The following is a 25565-nucleotide window of genomic DNA, read 5'->3' on the forward strand; positions in this document are numbered from 1 at the left end:
TGTGCGGTAAGAATCAGTGTGGTTTCACCTATAAAGGATGGAAGCAAGAAGAAATCTCTTGCAGCCCACATGGAGGATGGAGATGCCCTATCTGCAGGGACGAAGAGCTCTGGAATTGAGAGCCCCAGACCTGAACTGGAAACTGGAGTGACTCCATTCTTGCTTGGCATCAAGCAAGCTACAGGATTCTCCTCTTCCTTTCTCCACAGATATCTCAGTGTACATGCTGTGGTTGGCACAGCATGAAGGCATGGCCCTGAGGGACAGCTTCTGGGCTGCAGAGCACACAGTCCTGTTGGCTTTGAGGGGAAGTAAACAGGAAGAGAATTTGTGCATGTTTCATTTCAGTTAGCCAGGTTGACTGATCCCTCTTGTTTAATAATTTAAACTCAGTTCCTTGCACTGTCCCTTCTATCTGTGGCCATGTGTACAAATGTGTCATCCCTAGTTTCTGATGAGTCTTCTGTATAACAGCTAGCTAGACAGCTGCTTCTCTCTCTCTCTTTTTTTTTCCCCATAGAAATCGTCTTGTGCATTTTCCCCATGATTCTGCTCCTCTATTAATGCCAGGTCATTTCAACTAGCATTGCCTTCATGCCCGTGCAAGTCACATATCTCCACCCCTGAACCTGTGACTATTGATTTCAAAGTCCTAAGCCTACTGCATAGTCTCAGCAGGGGTGGGGAAGCAGATATCAAGTTTAAGTAGATCGATAGGTTTTTCTGAAAATTAGCTTTCTTCTTCTTCTTGAAAATACATTTTTAAACTCTTCTGGTCACTGAGCCAAGCCTGTAGCATAACACATTTACCTGCAAGTAGAATAAAACCTTTATTTTATTAAAAAATGCTTCTAAAAGTGCATCAAAGCTAGTACTCTAAAGAATATTCATATATAATCTTAGTACTCCAAAGAATATTCATATATAATCTAAGTTTACAAAGTGATTTCCCTCCATATGGAACGTGTTCATGATTTCTGACTGAAGAGAATTTCTGCACGTTATATATAGCGATACATTCCTTTTAAATTTGGAAAAAAAAAATCTGTTTAATGCTTTACCATCTCTTTTTGAAATATGTAATCATTTATGTTCCCATACAGTATAAAAATACTACCAAATGTAGGGACGTGAGTGCTGCACATGTGTGTACACGTACCCCTTCCGTAGGTCCTGTGCATGTGCACTGTCTCAGTCTCAAGTTATTTCCCTTAATGATGACTACAGGAAGAGCGATGATATTTCAGAGTCATGTTTAGCAGAGCCAGAAGGTTAGGTGCAGTCATTCCTACCTACTTTATACTTTGGGTGTTACAGAAACCCGTCTGAAAGATGAAGTTGAAACACCCCTCAGATCATTTATCATTTCGGCATGACGCAGAAGTTTAATTTCCACTGACTGGGGGTGACCTCAAGACTACTGTACAGCTACTTTGCCTCCCCTTAATGGCAGCGCTTCCCCAAAGCAGGGGAATAAACCAAGTCTATAAATAACTTCAAAAGGAACCGTCTCCCTTCCCGTGCACTGCAGACGACTGTTTACACAGCTCCCCTGCCTATACACCCTAGGTTTGCCGAGCTCTCATCCTCCGTGCCGGTCGATCCCCTCTTCGCACACAACGCTGCGGCGATGGCTTGAGGCACCCCGGTGCCGCAGACGCCCGGTACCCCACGCTGCGGCTCCAGCGGGGATAAGGAGGTGATGCCGGGGGGCTGCGGCGCTGTGCGAGCCGTCCTGGAGGCCGCGGTGCCGGCCGAGCCTCGGCTCCCCGGAGACCCCCTCCTCCCGTCCCCGCCAAGCCCCGCGGCCACTCGGGGCCTTTCTGCTCGCCCCGTGGCGAGGGGCTCCGGCGGGGACACGCGTGGGGCGCCCCCGCGGCTGCCCTGCGAGGCGGGGGGAGACAAAAGCCTGGGCTCGCTCACCTCCTTCAGCTGCTCCAGCTCCTGCTTGAGGCCGTCATACTCCGCCTCCAGCTCGTCGTACTGCTGCTTGAGGGTGAGCTTCTCCTCCAGCACCACCAGCCCATACTCCGCCGCCTGGATCTTCTCGTGGGTCGTCTCGGAGAGCTCCCGGGTCAGCCGCTCGATCTCGCTCTTGTAGTGGTCGGCGCCCTGCAGCACCTCCTCCGCAGCCATAGCCCCGCCGGCTCTGCCGCACCGCCGGGCCGCCGGGGCAGCGAGGGGGCGGGCGCGGCCGGGGGGCGGCACCGGCACCGCCACCGGCACCGGCGGCCTGGGGATGGCGGCGGGGACAGGGATGGGATGGGATAAGGATGGGGATGGGATAAGGATGGGATGGGATAGGGATGGCTATGGGGATGGGATAAGGATGGGGATGGCTATGGGGAAGGGTTAGGGATGGGGATGGGGTCCGGGGCCGCCGCCCAAGCCGCCCCCGACCCCGCCGCCGCTCTCGCCTCCCCCGGCCCTCCGGGGGGCTGCCCGCGGCGGGGGCGGCTGGGCCGGGCGAGCCCCGCGGCCCGGGGAGGCGGCAGCGGGAGCGCGCCTCGGTGCGGCGGCTGCCGGGGAGCTGCTGCTGCTTGCGGAGCCCGCACCCCCGCCTCCCCGCCGCACGGTCCCTCCCCTGCGCTCTTTAAGGCGGCGGCGCCCCGGGGTTTGGCGTGCCCCCCCCCCGGCAGGCGGGCGCAGCCTGGGGACGGCGCTGCCCGAGCCCGCGGGGTGCTGCCGCCGGCTGGCGGGACCCTCCCGGTGCGGGGATTATGTCAGTTTTATGCTGGCTGCAGAAAGACAGATGATACTTGCCCAGCATAAAACTGGGGTGGTGCAGACAGACAGTAACTGATCCCGCACAAAGCCCGCCAGTAAAAAGTTAACACGTCGGATTAGGGGCTCTTTGCATATCTGAACTGGAAGAGTGAGTTCAGCCAGGATCAATGTTATAATGCCTCGCATCACAGCCTTTTTGATTTGGTACTAGGAGTCTTAAGCCCAAATTTATTGTTTCTTGAACTATGGCCTGCAAACAAAGACCTTATCCTATCGGTGTCGACCAAGCTTTGCTATAAGTACTAACAGGAACAGGTTTTCATGCTCAACAAACTTTTATTTTTTTAATACTAGCAAAACCAGGCCTTTAAAGTACAAAGTTTAACAATTGACTTAGAATTTCCAGGAAACAGAAGATGGTTTTCTTTTTAAAAAAGATGCTATGTATAGAAGATGGATATCAGGGTCCACCAATGAAGCACTATATTGGAAATCAAAGACATAGATTCTCTTTCTTCCTTTTAAACAAACCACATCACCTTTCTACCTCAGCTTCCCCATGTTCTGAGAAAGACACAAAAATGCCTAGACTCCTCAGCAAAGTGCTTTGAGATCTGCAAATGGAAGCTCTGATGCTAGTCATACAATATGTGCACACGGTATATAGCATCTATCCATACATGCATACATAACTAACACACTGTAATCTAGCCTGCATAAACACTGCTTCTTGTTGCCTAGAGAACATAAATCAAAAAAATAAGTAAAGTAATAGATGTCAATTCTGTACCTTCCAAAAATGCTCATTTTTAATGAATTCTAGTGCAGAAACAAGAGTAATATTAATGAGAAAGCAACAAGCATGCATATTAATAGGAAAGGAGAGTGAGTGGCTCTCATCAATGGCTGAATATCAAAATGAAGGAGGAAAAAACAGTATTCCAACTGTAATTCCAACTGCATGCCTAATGTCACCATCCTTTCCTTAGAAGAGGATGAAACACTCCACAAATGTTAGCAAAAAACACATAAACAAAAATGGTGTTGTCTTGAGAGCTTTGGATGTTCTAGTCTAGCTGTGCTCAGCTTTTGACCAGCTTTTGGTCATTATGAAAACAAATACTTTGTGAAATTTCATTCAAGAACAGATTGGAAAACACCTTAAGACCAGTGCTGAAAATGAGCAGTTGGTTCAAGGCAGTGTGGAAACAGGCTGAAGCAACAGGATGCCTATAGCTAATCTATCCTTGGTGTAGCTCCATATACATCATTTAGTTGACAATCTCACTCGTAACCCAAGGGCAGCCTCACCACATGTCTGAACATCTGTGCCCTGGGGAGGAAATCTGGCTCATTAAAATGTGTCATTTTTCTGCAATACCTCACAAGAAAGTTAGGGAGAATCTTCCCTTTTAAAATTGGGAGGAGGAGTGAAGTCCAGCTGATGTGCACTGTGCAGAAGTTCACAGGGGCTGGGGGAGAGTTTGCATAAACTGCAAGTCCTCTAGCTACTCCAACCTGAAAACACCTAACATGCCTGTCATTTGCTATCATTAGGACTGCATCATGCCTCCTCATGTATACACCATCAAATCTTGCTCCTTTGGTGAGAGTTGCCTTTGTTTTAGAAGTCTACTGCTCTAAAGTCTTCTTTAGGATGAAATGAACCATGCCTCAGAGTTGTCCGCTGTCAGTTTCTCTACTGACTACAGAGGACCTGGCGTGGCCAGTTCAGACACAGACGTGTACATTCCAACATACACATTTAATTAAACGAATCCCAACTTTTGCATCTATAGCTTTCATCAGGGCTTAAAACTGGCACCACACTCTACTTTCCAGACTCCTCCTCCTGTATTTATCATGAACTACTAATGTTGCCGATGGCTCTGAAAAAATTTCAAGCTCTTTTCCCTGATATAAGGAATTCTGGTTCACCTCATTCCCGACTCTGCGGAGATTAGAAGGGACAGATGATCCTATAAATAGCATCTTAGTTATGGGGACAGACATTATGAAAGAAGAAAGTGCTGCAGCATGACCCAAAGGTGGTCATTCTCTAGTGAGTACCTCACAACTGCAACAGCAGGATCTCCTTTGATTCTTGCTTTCTGGACTGCCTGTATATGTATGGATGAAAGTGACTGATCAGATCTCCAAATTGGAGAGAGATGGATTTGAAAGGTGGACCATTCAGTGGATAAGAAATTGGCTTGAAGGCTGCACCGAGAGAGGTGGTCAATGTCTCTATGTCCAGGTGGAGGCTGGTGACAAGTGGTGTCCCTCAGGAGCCTGTCCTGGGACCGGTACTGTTTAATATCTTTATCAACTACATAGACAGTGGGATCGAGTGCACCCTCAGCAAGTTTGCAGATGACACCAAGCTGAGTGGTGTGGTCAATACACCAGAAGGAAGGGATGCCATCCAAAGGGACCTGGACAAGCTGGAGAAGTGGGCCCATGTGAACCTAATGGGGTTCAACAAGTCCAAGTGCAAGGTGATGCACCTGGGTCAGGACAGTCACAGACAGGAGCACAGACTGGGAGAAGAAATCATTGAGAGTAGCCCTGCAGAAAAGGACTTGGGGGTTCTGGTGGACAAAAAGCTTGACTTGAGCCAGCAGTGCGCGCTTGCAGCCCAGAAGGCCAACTGTGTCCTGGGCTGCATCAACAGAGGAGTGGCCAGCAGGACAAGGGAGGTGATTGTGTCCCTCTGCTCTGCCCTTGTGAGGCCCCACCTGGAGTGCTGCATCCAGGTCTGGGACCCCAGCACCAGAAGGATGTGGACCTGTTGGAGCGGGTCCAGAGGAGGCCACAAAGATGATCAGAGGGCTGGAGCACCTCTCCTATGAAGAAAGGCTGAGACATATGGGGATCTTCAGCCTGGAGAAGAGAAGGCTCCGGGGAGACCTCATTGCAGCTTTTCAGTACTTAAAGGGTGCTTATAAAAAAGATGGAGAGCAACTTTTTGCTTGGACAGATAATGACAGGAAAAGGGGGAGTGGTTTTAAACTAAAAGAGGGGAGATTTAGATTAGAGGTTAGGTGGAAATTCTTCACTCAGAGGGCAGTGAGGCACTGGAACAGGTTGCCCAGAGGAGCTGTGGCTGCCCCATCCCTGGAGGTGCTCAAGGCCAGGCTGGATGGGGCTTTGAGCAACCTGGTCTGGTGGGAGGTATCCCTGTCCCCGGGAGGGGGGTGGGGCTGGATGGTCTTCAAGGTCCCTTCCAACCCAAGGTGTTCTATGATTCTATGGCTGCACGGTGGTGCCAGCAAAGTGCTGGTCTCAGGCCACACATCTGGTACTTTTTGGAGCATATTTATTAGTGTAGATAGCCCTAAACAGTGATGTAGGTATTTTAAATAATTTCGCTACACAGATATGCATCACTTCACATTGTTTTAAGTCCTGCTACAATGCTTTATGTTTTCTGCCTCAAAAAACTCAAAATACATGCTCCAATCTTACCAAAGATTGGCATAGTTATTCCTGCATTGTTATTCCTCCTTCATTTTGCCCTGCTGCACCCCTCTCACACGAATATTTCAAAACACTTTACAGTCATTTAGTGACATTCAGCATGCCCTCATAAAACAATATAATTGCATTTCTTTCATGAACAGAAATTGTCCTTTGAAATCCTGGCACATTACACTGGTAGACTCTTAGACTAAAGACAGTAGGTTCCACTACCAAAAAATGCCATTCTGGTTGCACATTTTTTGAAACAAACAGATATTCAAGGACAGGCAAAATGATGTGTTTCAAACCTTGCTCAAGGTAGTATTATCTAAACTCTAAAGCAATTAAGAATTATCTAGTGACCTATGTGAAATGAACTACTGGTTCTACATCTTGGTGGAAATGCAGCTATAAAAGCCACCCTTGCAGATGCCTAAATCACTGCACCTACAGCATGCACAGAAATCGCTCTGAGTCCATGTGCATGGAGGATCTCACCAGGATGGAGCCCAAATCTAACAACTGCTAATTAGTAGTGTTTGACAGGCTTGCCAGTGTCCAAATTAAAAAAAAAAAAAAAAAAAAAAAAAGTATGAGGACCAATCTGTTGTCGTTAGTAGGAATGGGATTGATTTCCTGAAAAATAAAAGAGGAAAAAGCACTGAAGGAAGCCAGTACTGCAACTATGCTGTGTTTTGGAGATAAACAAGTGACTTTTATACTGCCAAGGCTTCATCTTTCTTGAGCACTGAATATACGCAACGTATTTGTAATGAATGACCAGCCAAGAGATAAAAGGGAGGCACTGAGAAGGAAATGAAATTTTAAGAGAGATTTAAAGATCATAGTGCAATAGAAATGGTAATAGGTTTTAAGAAAATTCATTTATAAAGGACATTAAGAGAAACTAAGCTAAAGAGTTAATAAACAATAATGCATATAATGAAAGGTAATGATGTTATAATGATTAACATGAGTATCAGTGTTCAAAAAAAAGGCTTTCAAAACATCAGTGTCCTTATCTAAATTTCTGTTAAGAAGCTGGAAAGGTAAACAAACAAAAAAATTTAACCCTATGATCAGGTGGGCTTAAACTTGGCACACTGGGGCTTGTATCTCCACCAGAATAATTTTGCACTCCAAAAACCTGAAAATTTTGAAAACCACTGGTGTAGTACATACAGAATCCAAAGGAGTAAAACAGTGGTTGGTGTAAGTTTTGTATGCAATGAGTAGAGGGCAGAGAAACAAAAATTATTTTTACAGGAAAGCTTTGAAAAAACAAAGCACAAGGACATTTAGAAAACATATTCAGCAATAATCAAACAGCAACACAATTCCTACAGAATATAAATACTACAGCCAATAGCAAAGGATGTGCAGTGTTGTTCTGTTAAACTGAGTAATATCACCCCAGCTTGAAAGGATGTTGCTTTCAGCATGCATTGAGCATGGGTCTTGGTTCATCTCCACGGACATCTGATTCTTTTCCTTGACATCATTGCCCATGGGCTTCAGACCCAGGACACAGTTCTATCATTCCATGCAGGGTCTTACAGTACAAGAAATGGCGAAAAGCAACATAGAAAGGGTTATTGTGCCTATTTAAACTACTAGGCACTTTTGTGTGATGCAAGGAATACCTGTCCAGTTACAATATGTTGTCCAAACAGCTTCTCAGCAATTTAGTCCAGATAAACCAGTGTCACAATGTAAGCTGTTTCTTACTGGACAGACTTAAAACCAGAAGGATGGATAATGTAATTTATCTTCAATGAACAACAGAAATATCCATTGCCCAGAGAATGTATATAGTGAGGGCTGAGGCAAACTGCAATTTAGCAGGTTGCTCAGGACAGCAGATTTTTATGAGAGATGGGCAAAATAACCATATTCTGAAACACTTTTTAATATTAGCAGACCCTTGGAAAACCAGGTACCCTTTGCTGCTCTCACTGAGGGCAGAGTAGGTTGTGTTTTGGAGACTGAATCCTTCCAGCAGCAACAATTTCAGATCCACTTCCCCGCTCTGAGCTTCAGCAGAGCAGTAGCAAGTGTCTCTGCTACTGTCTGGCTGCACTTTGCCCCCTCCCCCCCCCCACCTTTTGCGGTCACTCTTTGGCATCTCCACCTGTCAGTCACTCCTAAGAAGTCTTGAGATGCTCTGTCTCTGCATTAGAAACAGAGAAGTGGAAGACTAGAAGGCATCTTAGAGGGTCATCAAGTCCAATCCCACATGCAGGTGAGATCAAACATATCTAGACCGTTCATATTTAAGGGCTATCTAGCATGCTCTTAAAACCCTCAATGACAGATACAACAGGCCTTCAAAGTCTTTTCCAATATCTCACCACCACCATCACAAATAGAAACATTCCTAATGTAGAATTTCAATTTTCTAAACTACACATCAAGCAGATCTGCTCCTATCCTTTGGTAAACACCATGCCTTTTTCATCAATTTTTAAAATGTCTGAGTACTGTTCCATTTTCCCTTTTCTTCATCAATCAAATTTCCAGCTTTTCCTTAAACCCTTCAGACTGTCCTTATGAATCATTCCTTCTAAATCTCTGGATGACCTTTTCTGAATGGTCTTATGTCTTTCTCTTCCAGGCTGACCATAGTCCCCCCAGCAGAAGGCTTCTCCACTACTCAGTAACATGGGCCAAATATCTCCCGTGTTCCCAGTGTAACCCTCCCAGTACTCCATCTGATTTTTTAAGAAGCAACTTCGCATTATTAACGAGCACATACTTTGAAGACTGCTGTAGCTTCAGGATCATTTTTTGCCCTACTGCTTTTTCAGCCACTTACTTCTTTGCATTTATGTTTCCTGAGGTTCATCTTGTTGATTTTGGAACACGTATGCAGTATGTCAAGATCATTTTGTATATCCTCTTTTGCACATCCTCTAAAAGGCCTGCAATTGTTTCTAGTATGGAGGCATCCACAAAGTCATATAAATCTGTGATTAACCATGCAGGCTGGGCTCAATTTCTGGATGCAGGATGAAACACAATTTTAAATCTCCATTTAGAAACCTGGGAAAATAAAACAAACTCACAACTTACTGAACTTGCCACTTTGACCTGGTCTGCACTGGAGAATCTGTTGGCCGTCACTTAGTGATGAATCAAAAGCTGCTCCCCAGCACCTTTGTCTAAAGCCATCACACCACAACCAAGCCATTGGTAATGACCCTCCAAAATGGGTATCTCCGGAGATTAGAGAGGGTCTCTGCTGTGTAGAGCAGCCGGTCCTTCCACAAAACAGCACCTTTTGGCTGCCACTTACCCTCCCGGCCAGCTGCTCAAGCAGAGAGGGACTGGGCTGACACCCTCTTTTCTTGGCAATTCTACACTAGCACTCTTTAAACCCAATGTATTGTTTTCCAGACACTCACAAATCAGTTGTTCAATCTTCTTTAGTGTCTTTCTGGGAAGTGACATGAGGCCGTACATCACATCCTCTGGTCTCCTGCTTCCTTTTATTATGTCAACTCTCTGCCAAAGTTCTCCTGCCAGCACAGCATGGGCAAAAACAGTTGGCAAACTCAGATCATTGGGTAGATCCTGTGTTTGAAATGGAAGCTGACTATGAAATAAAAAACAAACTGCATCTTATGGTCCCATTTAACTGATTTTTCTCCTCAGAAGTGGTTAGTGTGGGAGAGGAAGAAATTTGTATTCAGCAATGTGCCTTGTCTTGAAATGAAAACCTAGGATCTGCAATGTGCCTATTAAATGTAGCTTCAAAAAGCACTTATTTCTACTAAAGCTAGCATTTGTCTTACAATTCTTATCATGCATCAATGGCTAAAAACATTTACAGATTATGACGGCCAAGAGAAAAACGGAAAGTTTTATGTGGAATTTAATTATAATGTTGTGTTGATAATATTAGGAAAATTTGATCCAGATAATAAAAAAGACATGCGATTTAACTTGTTTTTTAAAGAGATATAAGCTACTATGAGCACTCAGGAATGGGTTGGCTTTGGCCTTCTTTCAAATGCAGCTTTCAAACACACATTACAATGAATACAGAACACATAACACAAATGAAATTATGTTATATTTATAACCAGGGAGTGTAGCATTTTAGAAAGGTGGATTTATGACAGTATCCTGTAAACTTGTTTTTTTCTGGATTTTCCTCAAAATACCTAATACAGATCAGGCAGTATATATTTAAAACACCAAAATAAAGGCTTACAGAGAAGACATCTGGATCAGAGCTACAATTGTTTTCATCAGGTAACAGAGGAGATAAAGCATAATTAGGAGATTAAGATCTTGACCTGAAGATTGACTTCAATGTGAATATTTCCATTCATTCTTTTTATCTGTTGGGTGGAATGACTAGTCTATCACACAGCAGGGTATCCTAAGAGTAACTGTTTAAAAACCTCCCTAGAATATTTTTTTCAATAACTTAATTTATGCTATCAATACTTTTTCATTTCATAATCATATTATTCCGTGTTGTCAAATCCAACTGTTTAAAAAAATGAAATCTAATAAAAATCCTAATGGTACTTCCTTTGTGACTTGTTTTGGGGGAGAGATGATTAGGGTTTGCTTTGCCACAATAGTCTGAGCTATTTTGATTTGCATTATACTTTCTGAGACAGGTCAAAACTGGCTGGTATCTGCTTCCAGCTTTTCCTTACAAGCAAGAACTTTATTAAAAAATAAATAAAAAATGGGCTTTTGAGGCCCAAGTGACATGGACAGTAACTAAACCTGCAAATTAGCAAGGCATAATGAGAACACAGCAGTTGCCAGTCCTGACCTTACAGAGCAGATAACATGACTGAGTTCCTAGAGCTTGTCTGGTGGGAAACAGAGTAATGATTTTAGGCTGAGCACATTTATTTCAAAAGCAAGCCCTGTCAATGAGCAAATTTAGAAAGGTAAGGAGTCACATTTTAACAACAGCTATCCAAATGAATCTAGATGGGAAAAACAATGAGGTGTAAGAGTAGAGCAAAACAATCCCACGGAGCCAGAGCCTCTCCCGAAAAGTAATACCACTTTCAGGAGGGTAATAAAATTAATTGAGACTTTCTGTGAGGTTGTCTCCCGAGATTTTTTTCATTCTTTCTTGGATGATTAGGGGTTTCTGAAAGTGCAGCAGATGGATCTTAAACATGCAGAGCCTGGGAAGTGGGGAATAACCAAACACCTTTGGGTGATGAATGTTACAGTTCCTTATAGGAGTTATTGGTATAAAAAGGGGGAAAGGCAAGAGGGATGCTGGTATTTGCCTACCTTTGTTTGCCCAACTGGGCAGCAATGGATCAAGGGAGACTAGGAGAAACAATCAAACTCTTGCCAGTATTGCACAAAATTGGTAAGAGAAATGACAGATGGTAATTCCTTTGATGCAAGCTACCCATCTGCTACTGCTTCCCCTATGAGCTCCTGGAGATACTATGTGGAAAAGCTTTAGAGACATCCTGTGAAAGACAAATGTAAATGTGGGTTATATAGGAGAAGATGGAAGGAGTAATTCTGCTCATGGAATGGGATATAAAGAGAAGGAGAGCAATATTTCCATTCAGCTCTTGGTAAGTCCCAAAATAGGCTTGTCAAAAGCAGGAACAACTCAGCTATATAGGACAACTTGCAAAGTAACTACTCCCCAGTGTTCCACACTGAATACAGATGAGTGATGGTATCTTCAGAAAACCCATTTACAAGCAAAGTTAGGTGTGGTACCAGATCGTGCAGTTCTGTAGAGCAGCTGAGTCCTACCACTGGTGTCTCTGGTCATAGCTCTCTTCTCTGCCTGCTTTGTATCATTTTATCAATGTGTCTTGATAGTATTTAACTTTGATGTTTAATGATTACCATTTATTTTACCTTTTAAGATGGATAAGCTCATGAATCGTACTGTTTTCAGGCTGTCTGAAAACTGAGGCAGCTACTATTTTCCCATTTATCTATATGAAATGTAAGGAACAATCTCTGCAAACAGAGACAATACACTTATCTGGAAGAAACATGATATTTTGGAGCAATCAGTACAACCATGGGAAAATAAACGTGGGTACCTGGTCGTCCTCCTGCTTCTGCCTGACTTTTTCAGCTGCTCTGCTGCCTGCCACCAATTGATCAAAGCAACTGAATAAATAAGAAACATCCCTCAATTAGAACATTAACTACCATGGAGAAGACAATACAAGCATCCAGCTAAAGGGAGAAAGCTAAATACTAACTGTCCTCTCCTCCCTAGTTTTCTTTAAGAGAATTCATTCTCTTTAGTATTGTGAGAAAATGGCTGCATTTTAAGAGATTTAGCAGTTTACTGATGTTAGATGCAGAAGGGAAAGTTGATTTGTAAACTTGTCACAGATTCTCTCTGCAAGGGATCTGTCAGAGTAGAAACATGCTTTGAAAATGAATTAGCAGGATGAGAGACATGTTTGGAACAAGGAATTCCTCATAGGAATGGTAAGGAGGTATATCTCTTGGCTGACCTCATATCACCACTGCCATCCTTTGACTGATCCATGGAAAGCTGGAAGAGATGCACACACACAGGTATATTTCACAGCTATCCAGAGAAAAGGGAAAGCAGAATATTTTTTTCATTGCCTGTTACAACAAGGAGATGAGACTTGGTGCTAGGTAAACACATAACAGGGTTTAAACATCCTCCCCACACACACATTTACCTATTTATTTGTTTAAAAATAAAGATATTAAAGGAGTATCGTGACTTTGCCTTGATCAAAGTTGAAAGACGGATCATAATGATCCATGGCCAATAGGATAATGCAGATGCCTGAGTATGGTGAGCCCTAGGACAGGCCATGGGTCAACAAATGACAGGAGAGTAACACCTGGAACTATAGGAAAGGTGGTATCACTGGGGACAGATTTGGCTGGTGGCCTGTGCCAACATCTAGCTCTAAACCCCCTAGCATTAGAGAGGAATAGAGACTCAGGGAAGGCACCGTTCTGAGGGTGTCCAACACTGCATGGAAGCAGGTTGCTCAAGGTGGAACCAGGCTATGAGCTGCTGCTGAGAACCCAGTGCTGAGGTAGGTTGGGTTGGGCAAGTGCCACATTCCCCTGGGTTTGACTGTGCCAACTCTCTGCACAGCGAAGGTCTCAGCTAGCGGTGGGTGAGTGTAGTTTTTCCTGAAACTACCTATCACTCACTTGGTCAACTAAGTAAGTTGAGTTTGGTAGTATCTCATTGTCTGTTGTTTCTTTTCCACCTGCAACAGATGACAACTAGAAAACTGGAGAAAAGGAGAAACAGGGATGGAAGGATGACTTTGGGAATATGACAATAAGAAGGAAAATATATAGGAAATAATAATTTTAAAAATGTATAGGAAAAATATGTGACCTCACTGACTGGCCAAAAGGGGATTATCAGCACATCAGAGAGAGAACTGAAGGTAGAAAGGATTAGTCTACTGAGTGTGGCCATCGGGAACGGCAACCTGCCGCTCTGATCCCTGTCAAAAATGTCCGGGGGAATGACCAAAGAGTGAATTGGGTCCTCCCTTCCAGGCCCTTCAGGAAATGCAGCCAAAAGTACGTTGGTGCTCCCATTCTCACAGGAAATAGATGTCAGAAAAGAAGCTGTTTGGCATTACAATGCAGCAGCCTTCCCCAGCCTGCAGCCTTCACTTCAGTCTGGGGCTTCAAGTGCTCCAGATTCTACAGTCTCAATAGAGAGGATTGAACAAAAATATCAAGGAAGTAAGAGAAAACTTAAGTGACTAAGCATTAAAAAATGAAGTGAGAGGCTTACCATAGCCAGCCGAATAGATGAAACAATTTTGAAAAATGAGGTTATATACAGAAAAGCTGTTGGGAGCCTAAGGGTAAAAGAAACCTCACTATTAAGGAAAGTTTCTTTTAAACTATTGCATTTAATCAGCTGTGGTTGTGTTGATTGGATGTAATAAATGTAGGTAGAGGTCACGTTACCTGATCTAGTACTCCTTGTTTTCTTTTTAAGTGGTCGTCTGCTTAAAGAGAAAAGCAAAAAGTATTACACGTGGGCAGAATTATCCAGTGGGTCACTTCTCTGACCCCATTCAGGGCACAGCACCACAAGCTGCCAGGCTGGTGCAGGGAACAAGAGGAACGGGGAGCTGGGACCCTGCAGGCAGGCACTGCTCTCCAAACACCTGCTCACCAAAACCTGATTGTTGCAATTAGTTTGGTGTGGCTAAACTGCCTCCTCTCACTGCAGCTAACCTATACACAACTAAACAAACTTAAGGAGCGTGAGGTATTGACTGGCAGCATGAGCTTTAAAAAAGCCTTTGATGATAAAGGTCTCTGCAGTCTTTTGTTTTGTTTTCTCCACATCACACAGACCTGATGTTTTCATTGAATGGCTCTGTATTAATAATATATATTTTTGAGTGAGGAATCATATCTGAAATAAACCAGTAGTTTTCCAAACAATACTTCGGGCCGAATTTTGCAGACCTGCTGAAACACATGAAAGATAGCATTTACCTGTTCTACAAACCACATGACATTTCATTGTCTAAACCATTAAAGCATCTCCATGCTGACACACAGGGGCAGTAGAACCATAAAACGCCTGTTGTGAGTGCTCCTTCTTTCAAATGAAGGAGGTAGGTTTATGAGGTGGTTACTATGGTAAACTCCAGATGTTTCTGCACTTCCCACTGCATCATTTGCAGGCGTTTCTTAACAACAAGTAGAAGCAGGCAGGGATAGCTCACACCTTCTGGATAAATTATTTGCCGCAGGCATCAGTGCTTTACACTTCTGCTTTCTGTTCTTCCTTGTGGTTTTTAATGTCAACAGTTCCCAAACAAATTCATTTGGTTCCCTGGGAGACAAAAAACTGCTTGTTTGGTCTTTGAGATGCTTTGTTTTCTTTAAATACCCCTCTGACACTATGTACCACTCTGTTCTGTATATTCCTCTTCTTTTTGTCCTCTCTCCATTCCCCTTTGTACTCCCTGTTTTCCTCAGGCTTTTCTGGCTCCTGTACCAGTGGCAATTCTAAGTTGTTCTACAAAAGCTACACTTTGGATAATTTAGTTTCATATTTATACCACATAAAGCAAAAGATAAAAAGTCTGTCTCCTGCAAAGCTGTTAATAAAGTGAAATTTCACAACATTTCTATATATAACTCCAATCTAAATAATACTGTCACGGCTGCTGTGTTCAGATGCTATATATTGGCAGGACATTGATAAAGTAAACAGGGGATGTATTCGCATCCTCAAAAACACATATAAAAGAACTACATATCAGTGAGAACAATTATTTTTCACTCAGTATAATGAAACATGCCAAAATCAGCAAGGACTCATTGTGAGCCTATTGATTCAGTTTATAACTGAAAGAAATGGTTTGCCTGACAGTTTGAGAGGAGAAAAGAGAAAAAAAGGGGGAAAAAATAAGTTGAAAAAAGGAATCTTTGTATGTTGTTTGTTTTGCTCTAGGTTGCTTAAAAATTGGTAGCAAACGCAAGAAAAGATGTTTTTTTGTGTGAGATTTGGCATAAACACCTCTGTAATTTTTGTTGTTTTTCCAAGCATGCTCATGCTTCAGAATGCAAATTGCCAGCCAGGAGTTACAGACACATCTCCCAGTACCGAGTGGCCAACTAAGTGGCAGAAGAAATGCAGCACCAAAGAGTGTAAAGCAGTTACACATAGTGACGAGTGACTCTGATTCAATATTCCAGTGTTGTGATTCAGTTCACAATACTGAGTTCTCCTGTTACCCTTTATCACCAAGGAAAAATATTCTCCTTCATCACTGCAGATAATTCTTTGAAAGACGAAGCTTCCTACTCACTGACCATCGAATAGGCCAGGAAGGGAATAGAAACTGTCGTTGGTACTCTGTAAAACCATGGTTTACCTACCCAATCTTGTCTGAAGCTTGAGTGACCTCACTTCAAAAATGATATTTTACAACTAGAAAGTATACAGATAAAGAGAACCAGGTTGGTCAGAAATATGAAACAATTTCCACTGTAGAAGAAAATGAAGAGATTTGGTTTCCTCAGCTTGGAAAAGAGATGACTGAGGACATGACAGAGGTCTAGAAAACCATAAATCACACGGAGCAGGTGATAAGGGAATGATTAGTCATTATTTTCTTGAGACGAACTGCAGGGCATTACATGAAATCATCAGGCAGCAGGTCAAAGACAAATGAAAGAAAGCACTTTTACATGCAGTGCCTAATCGCATTGCAGGAAATAACATCCTGTTTTGTTTGGATGCCCAAAGTATAAATAAACTACGAAAGTTACTAAGCAGCTTCATAGCAGAAAGGTCTGCTTCTGCACTGCAGAGAGCAGTGCTACTTTTCCCCTAGAGAAAAGCTACATCTCTCAAATAATAAGTGTTGAAAATCTTAAAGTTGGAGGGGTGGAGACAAGAGAATAATAGAAATATTTACAAATCAGAAAAAAAAAAAAGGAAAGAGAGAGAACATAAGGAAATGGATATCATCTGTGAGGTTGAAATCATCACTCTAATGAAATCAGACATTTTTCAGTTGTTTGCAGCAAGTCTAGGATTTCAAGTGGAGGACTATACTTTGTGGCAAAATGATGCCTGTAACAGATGTATCATTCCTCTCCCTAGCTGAGGGAAGGAGGAAAAAAAATTTCTAAAACTGACTGAATAGAGAATTTAGTAGATACAACATATGAACTGCAGAAATGCACAGAAATGATAATGTGAATTAAAGACTGAAGTTTGAACATTTCAAACCCAGTCATTTTTCATGTTTTTTGAAGGTGATGCCAAGGAATTTAAGACAGACTTAAACCAATGTACTGACTTCATATCAGTATTTAACTTAACCTTCCAGCTCACATCCCAGCCGATGCCAAAGACATTTTAAGAAATCGATTGAGAGATCTGTTTTTCATTGTGATAAGCAATGGTAATTACTAGGAACTTCTTGACAGATAAGTACTGTAAGGAATTATTATTACTACAAGACAAATCTGTTTCCTTAGCTAAAATAATACACTGTCTTACCTCAGTGCCTCTGTAGCAGATTTAGAGAAAATATTCTTCAAATAATAGATGCCTAGGGAAGATTATAATATTCATCACTCTTCACAGGACACCTAGGATTCATTATTTCAATCTAAAAATATTTTTTAATTATTCAGGTATATACTAGAGTTTCTTTATAACCCACTGAGCCTTGCAACTGTTGACAGTTGTTCTTCAGAGACAGTCACTGTTTATCTTTTTTGTTATTAAATATATTACTGAAACTTAAATCACATTACTATGTATGAAGATCTATTAGCCCTCATAAGGAAGGCAAAAATTCACAAAGGAGATTTTGGCTTCCATTCAGTGTCTGTATTTCTTCAAATTCTTTCAGAGTAGGTGGTAGATATTTTATTTGGGCTTGTTTCAGCATATTTCCTTGGGAGTGGGGCCATTTATAATGCTCTAGAAGGAGTCCTAACAGACACCACTAGCCTCTTTCCATGGGATTCTCCAACCCTCATAGACCTGTAGTCCCAGTTTCAGTGCCTAAATAGAACAGGTGCTGGTATATTTGAAAGACATGCTGGGAAAGGAGGCAAGTTCTCCTCAAAAAGGTTTTTTTCAGCTGTATTTTTCTATGCTTCTGTAATTTGCATTATTATCAAACCTCACTGGTGTCAGAAAAACAGCAGGGTAAGGTTTGATTTTTCAACAGCAATTTCCATATGGGTCAGCCTTTTTGATCTCATAATATTTTGCAGCACTGGAGAACAAACTAAGTCAAACTATCATCAACACATGGAAGCTGAAGATAGATTAATTGAAGTTTTTGTCCTTATTTTTTCTCTTATCAGCCCAAACTACTTTATTTTTAGATTATATCACTTTGTTCCCTTTCCATAAATACTCCATCTTTTCACTTTGATGACAAGATCATAATTAATTTATATTAACATATTTAAACCCAGCATAGGCATACATAGGATGATTTCCAGATTTTAATAGTTCTTTGCCATCTTCTGTCCCCTCCTACATCAATCATCTATTTTCATACCAGAATGAATAAAATTTAATCTAACTGTTAAAGTCCCAGACAATCTTGATCTGCAGGAGCTACATGCTGACCTCAAACTTTAATTTTCTTGTATCAATGCAAAAGGTGCTGGCTCTTTTTCAGCATTGTACCCATCACATCCAGGGTTCTGAGCTCCCATTCCTAATAAATACTGTGTAGCCAACAATTTAATGTAGTTCAGCTGCTCAACAAGTTTTCTAACAAGTACTGGCTCATGCATATCATACCTGCAGATTCTGCAAAACCTGAGAGGACTGCCAGGCTGTGACAGGTTTACCTCTTCATTGGCAACATTATAAGTCACGTTACTCAAGGAGTCTTCAGAGGAATCTCTAAACTCAAGCCTTACTCTAAAGACTGATCAACAAAGCTAAGGAAAAACATCAACACCTGCATAGAATTCGTTTTCTGTTTTGTTTGTTTGTTTTTGCTACATCCTACCCAGCCAGTCCTCACTTTTGTTGGCTTTGCTCTACCTGATTCCAGGCTCTGACTTTTTATTCTCTCTAAAAATGGGTCATAAAAGAATTATCTTTTAAAAATTTCCTGTCTTCTGCTACCAGAAAGCCTTCCTCAAGGACTTCCATCCCTTACCAGATGATGCGATGCTTGTTACAAGCTTAGATAATTGAATAGGTTCCTCAGATAGGAGCCAAAATTAATCTGATTACTTTGAGCATCTATTTTTTATGTACTCTTCAGGAAGTCTCAAAACACCCTCCAAAAGTCTAAAGTTCCAGTAATTCATTATGTCTATTTCTATAGTAATTCATTATGTCTATTTCTATAGTAATTCATTACGTCTATTTCTGGTTTTGCTCGTATACATTTTTCATCAAGCACAATCAAGTTTGCAAATAATCTGTTCCTGATATCTTTGGCCCATTAGAATTAGTTACTACAAGCAATTTTCTGAACCCAGCTGCATGACTTGTGTCATATCAAACAGTTTGATTTTTCCAGTTCACATCAGGAAGTTCCTGATAACTGGGTCAACAGGAGGACAAAGTTTCATCACAGTCCAGAGTGGTCATGGTCTTCTGTTTCCTTCTTTCCAATGAAGCCCAAATAAGATCAAAGACAAGAGGTAATATTTTGTTCAACAGGGGCCTTGTACTGTTAACAGGAACAGTCAGTTGCATATTTTGGGGAGCATTGTAGAGTTAGCTTATTTCCTGATATAAAAGCAACTTTTGCAGAATTAAAATTCTCTATTAGGAAAAAAATCAGTTTACAACTGGAGTCATCAAAAGGAAATATTTTCTTTATTGAACTCAAGGTAGAATATACTTAAGTTGAAGTAAAGTTCAATATTTTTTCAAGTCACCCAAAACGTTTCATTCTGAAGCACTTCTGCAATAAACTGCAACTGTTGATAGCAATGTGCTGTATGATATGAATTATAGTGCAAGTGTCCATTCTTTCTTAGTGGCTTGGTTTCCTTGCCACAATGTACGCTGCATAACTCAGTGTGTTCTTTATTTTAACAACACGTACGGTGCATTGTAGGAGCTACAGAATTCTCATGGCACTATGAAACATACATCTGACCAGGAAACAGCCAAATGCAATGCAGAATATTGGAAAAGTTGTATGTGATGTACTACTTCAAATAACAACAACAACAACAACAACAGAAAACAGATCAAGAATTATTTTTCAGATATGACTTAGTCACCAAGTTATTTACATAGTTACTGTACAATGCAACAATTATCATTTGTTATAGAGTCAACTACTGTTACCAGTCACAGCAAATTGATTTTAAATGGTGTTGCACTAGAATTTGGTCCATGTTACTACAAACACTAAAGCAAACTGTATTTCTCTTCCAGAAATGTTGGTGGGTTTGCTTTTTTGCAAATTTTTAACATTTCTCCATCAATCCTGGAGGGAAATATTTCATATTTGTATTCCAATTTAGGTCAAAACTGATGATGCATTATCAGGTTTTCTTGATCCCTTTTCCACCCAGCTCTAACTGTAAGTTACCTCTTACAATCTCAATGTCTGCCATGCAAGTTGAACTAGGTGAATATCAACATTTCTGCCTGCACATTTGTCTCAGAGCCACTACTAATGAGAAAAATACTTTCAGCTTTTCCTGAGATCTTAGATAGCTTATAGGTCTCCTCTTTACTAGAGCATTTAAGGGACATGGTTTAGTGAAGGGACTTGGTAAGTCAGGTTGACAGTTGGACTTGACGATATTGAAGGTCTTTTCCAACCTAGATGATTCTATGATTCTTTTTACGGAGCTCCTGTGTTACAGTGCTGCTTTTCTTCCTGCAGTTTCCATCATTACTCTTTCTATTTTAGCTTACACAGTTATTTTCATAAATAGCAATCCAGTGGGTTTTTTTAATTTAGCACCAAGGAACTGAGGTATATCCAGTTTGATTAAACAAGCTTCAGTATATTTCTAAAAGAATGGAATGAAAATCAATAAAAATGACTAAATGTTGTATAAAGATCTGACGCATATTTAACATGAATAATTTTTCTTCTAAGCAGACTATGTAAAATAAAATGTTTCTTCAAAAAAAACCACAGGATCTTCTGGACACTTGTTTAACTCTTTGTTATACTAGTAAATTAAAACTTTTTTTGGTAGTATTGTGTGGCCAAGAAGTTTTTGTAATTTTACATGTCATTGCACTACAATAAAACAGTCATTGCAATGTCAGAGTACCCCAAAAATGTTAGTGCGCTCAGAAACTACTTATTGTGATAGCTCTTGATCCAGAAGTACAAAGAGTTTTTACAATGGACAATTTTCTTTCATTTAGGGGTCAAATTCTGCTCTTAATCACAAAGAGCTGAGGACTGTGTGAAAACAGTGCTTGGCCAAACCATGCTTCTGTAACCTCCTACCAGTGCAGACTTGACAATCCCACCACTCCAAGTATGAGACACAAGCCCAGCCCTAGCCACGTACTCACCAGGAGAAATGCTCCTGCATCTACCCTGGGTGCCAGGTTCAAAGAAATCCAGCTCCAAGGCACAGTTTCACTGTTACACTGAAAAAAAAAAATTTTAAAAAGCAAATAAACTTCTTAATTTGATTATGCAGCTGATGAGTCCCTAGATTGCCTAATCCAGAGGCAGGTAAGCTTTTGCCCTTGGCTGTAGGACTGCAGATGTCCCATACATACACAGCCCCCAGCCTCCCCCTCATACAGCCCAACAGCACCCCTCGTGCTCCCACCATCCAACACAAGTCCGGGGATGTTACTTTTCAAAGGGCACAGTGAGGAGAGTGATGGACATACTGCAAAACACACTTCTTGGTTAGCATTGCTCCCAGTTGGCTTGTTGACAAATCAAGCTTTTACCACATTTTAACACCACCTTGCCCACCTTCTCTGTGAGCATTGCTGTCATGAGTGAGGCAGGAAGCCCATTTATTTCATGCACAGAATCTCAAAGCTATAAACTGTTGTTAAGATGCACTGTATCGTATTTGCTTGCAAGAGCAAGAAAAGCCTTGACTACAAGTATGTCCTCCTTTGTGCCCAGCACATTTCAAATAGGCCTTCCTAGCTTCCTCTGACGTCTATTGCACTGGTGGTAACACCAGGTGAGGTAAGACAAATGTTTTTCCTAAAGTGTCTATCATAAACTCATCCTCTGAGATCACGTCTCTTATCATTATTTCAATAATAAAATTTTATTAAATTTCTTCCACTGCTACATGCAAAAGGCATTTTATGGTATAATTTTCTAAGACATTCATGATAACTCATCATGCTGTTACAAACTGGGAGTTATGACTTTCTTGGGGCCTATCACATTCCCTGTACTGACAGAGTAAATTTACAGTGCCGGTATTTACAGACATCTCACTGGAAAAATAGGAAGAGGGAACCTGCCTTGTGATGAACCCATCAGGAAGGCTACGGCAGTCCCAGGCTGTTCATCCATCACCTCTCTCAGCTCATTTCCCCTTCTAGGATGAGTTGGTGTCAGTCCAGAGGATTGCTTACTTTTGGTCTTGCTGGGCTGGTATCAGAAGACCTTTCTGGGGAGGAGGCTTACTTCGGCACTTCAGACACGGTGACACCACACAGCAGAGCATGGTATAGGTGTGTTCCTGGGGGTACCAGGAAAACCACGTCTGGGAACCAAACCAGATGGGCATCCAGGGCCCTGGCTCACTTCTACACGCAGCTCTGCAGCATGTTGCTTTAATGTACTTGCCCAGATCACCGTTCTCCCAAGCATCTCTGTACCAGAGCACAAGGTGCGTACCCCATGCTGGCCTAGCAGATAAGGACAGGTAATTCCCCAAAGTGCACTGCTGCAGGGACACTGCAGATCCTCATCAAATGCATGACGCATTCAACTCCTGCCTATGAAAATCTTCCCTCCTAGTTACTTACTCTCTATGACTGCTGGTGGCATTCCTTCTTATCATTTTCCTTAAAAACCTTCAAACCAAGGCCCGTGTATATAACTCACAGATGACCCAATTTTAAGCTTGCTCTGGGTGGCTGATCAAGAGACCACTGACAGCTCACTGAGGTGTAGTCTTGGTACCTCTCCCTTCCACAGTTTAAGCACTGCAGAAGCAGATCTTAAATGTTCATGAGCCTGAAAAATAACAAGGTTACTTTGTTTTCCATCCTAATTTTTCATTGCCTGGGCTTGACTGCTGGCAGGCAATTTCATGAAGATGCGCTCCGATAAACTGACTTTGAACAGTGAATCAATTGCTTGATTTAAAGTAAGAGCCCAAACTCAGCAAGCAAGTCATAAAGCAAAAAATTCATTAGAAAGAGAGCGGCAGTAAGCCAGTCTAATAAAGGGCATCCTAATAGTTTTATGTTCAAAGCATCCTTTAATAATAAATAATAGTGTTTGAGAAGTAAAGAGACTGGAATATTTGTTCACGCAATTGCATGATACAGTTAATTTAGAAGAAAAGGAAGATTCATCCTGATCCTGATTTTAAATTCTTCTCCACACAGCTGCCTGATCCAAAGGCCATGAAAGACTAATGAATCAGCAGTTATTAAGCAAAATCACTCACAGTACTTCCTCTTCGTCGTTACAGAAAGGCTGGTAAAGAAAATTAGACTGACAAATCTTCCCCTAAACGGAAAGAAAAATTTCAAAGCAAAAGAAAATCCATTCGTTCTCACTTGTGGAATTTCATGTTACCCCATATAAGGTCAAGTTTCTGCAGAACACAAATGAAAAATCCTAAAACCCTAGGTGCTATAAAATCACCAGGACAATTGCCAACTGTCAGTTTCAAAGCATATGTATCAGGCTGAGACAGAATTGAGGGCACTTTGGGATTCCAGTGCATGGCAAGCTGTGCTACAACAAATGGCACGACAGATTAATATTTCATACCAAGCTAAGACGTTTTTTAGTAGGGAAAAGACAGAATGGAATGGAAGGGGGTTGACCATATGAGCCCCACAGCCAGCCAATGGATAGTTCGTGCCCCCCACAGCACTCTTGCCCCCGGAGGACACTGCTGTCACCTGTCAGAGAAAGGGACTGCAGAAGAGCAACTATAAACCATTCATGTTGCAAGAAAAGGACAGAGCAACCTGTGAAGCTGGTGTGAAATGCAGACGTTAGGAGGACTATGTGTGGTGTCCTACAAAATGAAGGATATTTGAGAAGGTGAAGCAATAAGGATCACATCTATCACCTTAAAGCAGGGTTAATCACAGCAACCAAGATTTGGAGACTCATTAACATACACCTTGCCTGCACACTGATGGAACATTTTTATAATTGTTTTCATAAAAATGGCATTACAGTAGTATATCTTCATTTACTTTAACCTAGTCTGTACTGATTTCAACTCCAATACAGTCTGTGCTTCTATTTTATTTTTCTTTTATGGTAAATTCCAGTTGGGTATTAAGTATTCAGTTATAATTTTTAGTGGTTCTTCACACTACACAGCTAAAGTGATAATATCTGTGTACTGGGTCACACCATGCCCTGGATGGAATCTATGGGGAAAAAAAAAAAAAACAGTGCTACGAAAGGAACCCTGCCGTATTTACTGGGTGTTCTTCCTTGTTTTGCCCATTACCTCATACTCCAGAACTGCAAAAATCAATACTGTACATGCATCTAGCTCTTGTCACCCCACTGCCTTCTGTTCCTTTCCTTCCAGCTTTTTCTTTGCTGTGTCCATCAGGGGTCCCTGGAGGACTGCAGGGCCAGGCACTGCAGGCTGTGGGAGTGCATCAAGGGGCAGAACTCACAATGTGCAAACAGAAGCATGGCTGTCTGCAAAGCTGCAAGGCACAGCAGAGAGAAGGTGTCTGTCCCTCCACATCCTTTAGCTCACTTTCCGTCACCACTTCCCAATTTAAACCAAGATCCCAGATCTCTAGATTTAGGGGGAAAAAAAATCACTGCTGGAAAAGTGATAGTCATTTCTTTCAGGTCAATGTTGTTTATTGTTAATAGTAAACAAGACCATATTCCTTCCATGAACACATGCAAAGTTTCTGGGCACAAGCACGTTGCAAACTTTGATTTTATAGCTGAGAAGTGAGGCACTGTCCACAGGCCTGTAAAGCACAGAATGGATCTTGCTGTAGCACTGAATTCAATCTCCACACTGTCATCTAGTGGATGTAGTAGTGATAACCAGAGCTCGGTTTAAGACTACATTGTCATTTCCCTGGACATCCCAAAGCTAAAATATGTATGTGTTTATTTATTTATTTATTATTATTTTTCCCCTGTGCTGTTTCTGCCTTTTCTTACCCAGTTCTCTTGGGATTGCTCCTTTCTGAATCACCTTTACACAATAATTTCATTCTCTCCATTTTAACCCTTTTGTACAACAATCTCCTTTTCTTTAGGTTACTGTAATTTTCAAACGGGCTGGATCCCCATTGTCACCTAGTGACTGCAGAACTTCCTCTTTCCTTTCTTTTACAAAGTATCTCTTTTCCTTACAGCAAGGTAGAAATAACTTTCTTGTCTGTGAAAGACACAATAAATGCCCTTATGGATTTACCTTAAGTGATGCAGGTGCCCTTTGACACTCCAGTTTTCTAAAGACAGCTCTAACAGGCTGAACACATTGGGTATGTCTTTCACTTCATATTGCATCTCTGCCTCTCCAGGCTTCAGTCCCACACTATTTGCAGTCTTCTGCTCTGAGGAATTGCCCAATGAGCTCAGCAACTATAAGGGTAAGGAATTGATGACATACAGTTACGTCAGTTATCTTTTTAGGCCTAAACCTTAAAAGTATGTAACTACGGCAGACTAAGCAGTATACAAATAAGATGAATGTCAGCAAAGTGGTGTTGTTAGCACATC

The 25565-nt window shown here is 41.7% G+C and overlaps 1 protein-coding gene across 7 annotated transcripts in view; it reads right to left on the bottom strand.

The window, feature by feature from the left end:
- The window catches only part of BICD1 (BICD cargo adaptor 1), a 177325-nt gene extending 175089 nt beyond the window's left edge, over positions 1 to 2236 (bottom strand). For all 7 annotated transcript variants that reach the window (XM_035550843.2, XM_035550841.2, XM_035550844.2 and 4 more), the window contains exon 1: positions 1924 to 2236. In XM_035550843.2, coding sequence (XP_035406736.1) covers positions 1924 to 2136 — 213 coding nt within the window. In that variant the 5' untranslated portion in view covers positions 2137 to 2236. The remainder of the gene's footprint in view (positions 1 to 1923) is intronic.
- Between the last annotated feature and the right edge of the window lie 23329 nt (positions 2237 to 25565).

This window comes from Cygnus atratus, chromosome 1 (assembly GCF_013377495.2).
Source record: "Cygnus atratus isolate AKBS03 ecotype Queensland, Australia chromosome 1, CAtr_DNAZoo_HiC_assembly, whole genome shotgun sequence".
Lineage (NCBI taxonomy): Eukaryota > Metazoa > Chordata > Aves > Anseriformes > Anatidae > Cygnus > Cygnus atratus.